The sequence below is a fragment of the Spinacia oleracea genome, chromosome 4 (assembly GCF_020520425.1).
Source record: "Spinacia oleracea cultivar Varoflay chromosome 4, BTI_SOV_V1, whole genome shotgun sequence".
Taxonomy (NCBI): domain Eukaryota; kingdom Viridiplantae; phylum Streptophyta; class Magnoliopsida; order Caryophyllales; family Amaranthaceae; genus Spinacia; species Spinacia oleracea.
In genome coordinates this window covers 49,735,267-49,740,162 of record NC_079490.1, presented here as the reverse complement: position 1 = coordinate 49,740,162, position 4,896 = coordinate 49,735,267, and the positions used below count along the sequence as shown (strand labels likewise).

Below are 4,896 nucleotides of genomic sequence, written 5' to 3'. Positions count from 1 at the left end.
AAGATTAAACAAGATTGTATTTTATAGAGAGTGAAAGTAGAGAGAAGGCAGAGCAGCAATTGCTCTAGAATGTATTGATTGTGACCCCTTTTTCTAGGGAAGTGGGAATATTTATAGTACTAGGTTTTTGTGGGAATGACCTAATATTCCCCTTACATGATTGGCTGGGGAATGGGAGAAGGACACGTGTCCTTTCTCCTTACAATTCTCTGATCCCTTGTAGCAATAGTGGGCTATTTGGGCCTATTGTGCTTAGTAATTCACTTGGGATACATACTAATTAAGCCCTTTTCTAGGTATAGGTTTTATACGTACATTTATACATACTTAAATACATACATTGTAGATACCTAGATTAATACTCATGCCCCGGAGTAGACTTTGCATGATTTCTGCTTAGGGGGCGCAATACGTGCCAGGTGTCACATCTTCATTTGTGCACGAAGGCATGGTAATTTTGCCCACAACATTTGCCCCTCAAGAAGGGAATTTCTGGAAACACTTTCCGGGTATCGCTTCTTGATCTTTGATCTGCATCTTCATCTTTGGGTCAGGTGTTGAGGGGGTGACATGTGTCACCTTTCTCTATTTTGCCCCTCCCTATATATAGAGGGGGGGGGTAAATTTCATTTTTTTTTACATTTCGTTTTCACAGAGCTCTCATAGGCGATTTCCGGCGTGTTCCTACCACCATCAGGCGATTTCCGGCCACCACGAGACTCATCCTTTTCCTCGTCAAACTCATCCTGTTCTTCGCGAAATTCATCCCGTTCTTCGCGATACTCATCCTGTTCTTCACCAAGTACTTCGCAGATCTTTCAAGGTTAGTTTTCGCCTTTCTTGTTTTTGTTATCCTCTCGTCATTTTTCTCTTTCTTAGCGGCCGACCTCTTAGTACTAGGTAAGGGTTTAAAGGTTTTATTTAAGATTTTTCCGCCGTTCATCTTTTGTCGGGGCGGACGTCCAATCGCGTCTTTTTCTTCATTGTTGGTCACCCCTAAGCCGTGCTTCGTTCACTATGCAGAAGGCATGGCTAGAACCAAGCAAACGGCAGATCCTACGCGCCTGCGCTTGCGGGAAGGAGCATCGACACCTCCTAGGGAGAGATATTCTTCCACCGCCTCGGCAGTCGACGAAGAATTTGCCGAACTCTTTCAAGATATCGATGAGTACGTCGAGGCGGGGGAGCAGGCGGCAAGCTCGTCGGAGGGTACAGCGAGCCAGGCAGTGGGGGAGCCAAGCGTCGCTCCATTGTCATCGGCCGCCGAGGAGCAAGAAGCTGCTCCCCAACTTATTAGGCCCAGAGGACGGGAGGAGGCCCAATTGCTTCCGTCAGAAATTCACCCAGACGTGGGCTGGATGCGGTGGCTAGACAGGCACGGAGCCAAGATGAGGGATGACCTCTGCGTGGGGGAAGGGTACCAAATGCGCGTGCCGGCCGGTCTGGACTCGACCGTCAGCCTGCTTGCCGAGGGAGAATTCCCTGTGTATGCCGCGTCAATCAAACTCGGCATGAGATTCCCTCCACACCCCTTCGTTGTGGAGGTGTTAGATGGTTTTAATATTGGGGTGGCCCAGCTGACCCCCAACTCATGGGCGGATATCTTTGGCTATATTGCCAAATGTGCGCTGAACGACGTGGAGCCGTCCTTCAACGCCTTTCTGCATCTGGTCTCCCTCTCTCGTTCCCCCAGTGCCGCCAAAGGGTGGTTTAATCTGAGCAGCCGTGGTACCTACCAGACAGTGGTCGGCAAGCTCAGCAAGTGGCATATGTGGAGGAAGAGGTGGGTCGTGTTTTACACGGACGACCAGGAGATGTATGAGCGAATGAGCCGTTGGAACTGCAACGCCAACTTCATGGATCGTGACGAGCCCCTTCCACCCCTTACTGCCGAAGAATGGGATCAGATAATGGTCCTGTTCAGGGCCAACACTTACCACTTAACAGTGGATAAGAGTTTCCATGTGCCGGCCGAGTGGTTGCCGCACATTAGCCAGTTTCGGAACGAGGCTTTTCTAGCGGCCGTAGGCTTAGGATATTCCATGACTCGAGGTTGTATGCCAATTTATGTGCCGCTCTGCCTTGGTCTTATTCATTTTTCTAACTTTGGATTTCTTTTGTTCTCAGAGGAAGGAATGAGCAAGTTGTCGGCGGCGGATACCGGGAAAGGCGATATGACCGATTGGATGGCGGACATCTATGAGGCCAAGATGCAGAAAGCCAAGGCCGAGTTGGAGGAGAAGGTGAGTATTCTCTTAGGTTGTTTTTTGCAAGTTAAGCTTCCTCCGTCCATTGTCTATAGTGGACGTCTATTTAGTGACGAGCCGATATCCTGACATGTGACCCATGTTTGCTAATGTTGGCCTCGTCACTTTTTAATGACGGGCCCCTTTGTGAGTGTTTTTCCTGTGGTTGCCAAGGTGCGCCTCGTCACCTTTTAGGACGGGCCACCCCCACCCCTTTTTTACAAGTGACTCGTGGTTGATAGGATACGCCTCGTCATTTTCGAGACGGGCGTCTTTTTTAATGACGAGCCACTGTTCTGTGAGTGACTGGTGATTGATGAGGTACGCCTCGTCATTTTTGAGACGGGCGTCCTTTTTAATGACGAGCCACTGTTCTGTGAGTGACTTGTGATTGATGAGGTACGCCTCGTCATTTTTGAGACGGGCGTCCTTTTTAATGACAAGCCACTGTTCTGTGAGTGACTTGCGATTGATGAGGTACGCCTCGTCATTTTTGAGACGGGCGTCCTTTTTAATGACGAGCCACTGTTCTGTGAGTGACTGGTGATTGATGAGGTACGCCTCGTCATTTTTGAGATGGGCGTCCTTTTTAATGACGAGCCACTACATGGTGAGTGACTTGTGATTGATGAGGTACGCCTCGTCATTTTTGAGATGGGCGTCCTTTTTAATGACGAGCCACTACATGGTGAGTGACTTGTGATTGATGAGGTACGCCTCGTCATTTTTGAGATGGGCGTCCTTTTTAATGACGAGCCACTACATGGTGAGTGACTTGTGATTGATCAGGTACGCCGTCTTTTTTAAGATGGGCGTCCTTTTTAATGACGAGCCACTATATGGTGAGTGACTTGCGATAGATGACGAGGCCTAATATTTGACTGTCCTTTCTTTTTTAGCAAGCTAAGGACGCGGCTAGGGCGTCAGGGAAGAAGAAGGGGACGACTCTGTCCCAGCTGAAGAAGAGAGCTATGCCGGCTGGCTCGGAGACTCTGAGTACCTTCAAGAAGCCAAAACCCCTACCTCGCCGTCTCGTGAAGAAAGACGTGTCGAAGGTTGCTGAGGGGGGATGCCCTGATGACGAAGAAATGGGCGTGGACAAGCCGTCTCTGGTGGTGGACTTGGTGTCCAAATCGAGGTCCGGTGGGCATCCGGACGAGCTGGAGGACCCTCTTTCGGGAATCCCGGCCGACGTCCGCTCTCAGATACCGGCGGAGGTGGCCCGCCGAGCTAGGTCTTCGGGCGGTAAGTATTATTCGAACGTCGTTCAGACGTATCGAGCCTCCTCTGGCATTTCTTCTTACTCTCCGCGTCATCCTAAGGCCGTTGTTTTTCCTATAGCCAAAGACAAAGGGAAGGATGCAGCTGCTGCCGAGGACGAGAACGTACCTGCTACTCCCCACTATTCGTCAAAGGATAGGGTGGCTATATGCCGCAAGGTTTTTAAGGCCGTCCCCGCAGAGTATGTTGCTTCTCTTCCTGGCCGCAAGACTGACGCCCAGTTTGGTGCGATCCAGGCCACTCTTCTCGACGTAAGTCTATTTCCAACTTGCTTGTACTTGTCTTCTCTTTTAGAGTCATTTACTAATATGTAGCTTCTTTTGCAGTTGTTCTGCCGCATGGAATTCTGCAAGAGTTGGAAGACCCGCACTGCTGAGGAGCTCAAAGCTCAGGTGGCTGAGTCCACCCACCATGGCGACTATGCGTTCAAGTCCATTGAAGAGGTCCGCCTGCAGATGCAGACGACCATAGACCTTCAAGCGAAGGAGGTGGCTGCGTTGAGATCTGACAAGGCCGAGCTGCTTAAGAAGATCTTGGCGCAGGACAAGGACATGGTGGCAATGGTCGAGGAGGCCAAGACAGCGGCGGCGGAAATACGGGCGCTTCAGGACCAGTTGCGGGAGTACCCTCAGGTCAAAGAGGCGGCTGAGGAAGCCGAGCATCTTCGTGGGGAGCTGGAGACGGCCAGATCGCAAGTTCGCACCTTGCGTGAGCGTCTTCTGGAATCCTATGATCAGGGGGAACAAGCGACCAAGGACGCTGTTAAGCACGCCTGGGAGAGCCACATGTCAGAGTATGATCTTGGGTGGTTCCAGCGGCGAATGGAGCACAGTGCCGCTGTGTTGGCTGCTGAACGTCTTGGTCAGCCGCCCCCTGAGTTTGTATCATCTGATGACGAGGACGATGCGGCCGCTCCCTGATTTGCCTAAGGGCAAAAACAATTATGTTGTAAAGTTTTGGCGCTGATGGCGTCTGTATCATTGTGCCTGCTGAGCACACAACAATTTTCTTTCTTTTTTCTGGTCAAGAATTCTGAGCTACTTTTAGACGCCTTTCTACGGGCGTTGTTTTATAAGTAAATAGGTTTTTTGATGCTTCTCTTATCTCGCATTTACTTGCTCTTCATAATTTGATTATTCCTTAATCAATAGGCTTAATCAATAGGTACGATTGCCAAGGTGCAACCGAGTGTACACTAAGCACGTTGATGCCGCAGGCAACTGAGTATGCGCTAGGCCCTACTTTGGTCGTCACTTTCTTTGGCGAGCGTGTCTATAACGATATTGATTGACGCAAGTCAATCAATAGGTATGATTGCCGCTAGACATGCTCGTCAAATGGACTGTACGGCCAAACGTTCGTGCCGCCT

At 50.1% G+C, this 4,896-nt stretch overlaps 1 protein-coding gene across 1 annotated transcript; it reads left to right on the top strand.

Annotated features, from left to right (window-relative positions):
• Nucleotides 1-3,341: 3,341 nt before the first annotated feature.
• On the top strand, nt 3,342-4,447 carry LOC130459601 (uncharacterized). The gene is made up of 3 exons (XM_056827070.1): nt 3,342-3,491; nt 3,588-3,778; nt 3,854-4,447. The coding sequence occupies exon 3, from the start codon at nt 3,866-3,868 to the stop codon at nt 4,445-4,447; it is 582 nt and encodes a 193-aa protein (XP_056683048.1). The 5' UTR covers nt 3,342-3,491; nt 3,588-3,778; nt 3,854-3,865.
• The last annotated feature ends 449 nt before the right edge of the window (nt 4,448-4,896 follow it).

Excerpts from the sequence above, each read along its gene's own strand:
- LOC130459601 (XM_056827070.1), top strand. The coding sequence starts at position 3,866 with ATGGAATTCTGCAAGAGTTGGAAGACCCGCACTGCTGAGGAGCTCAAA.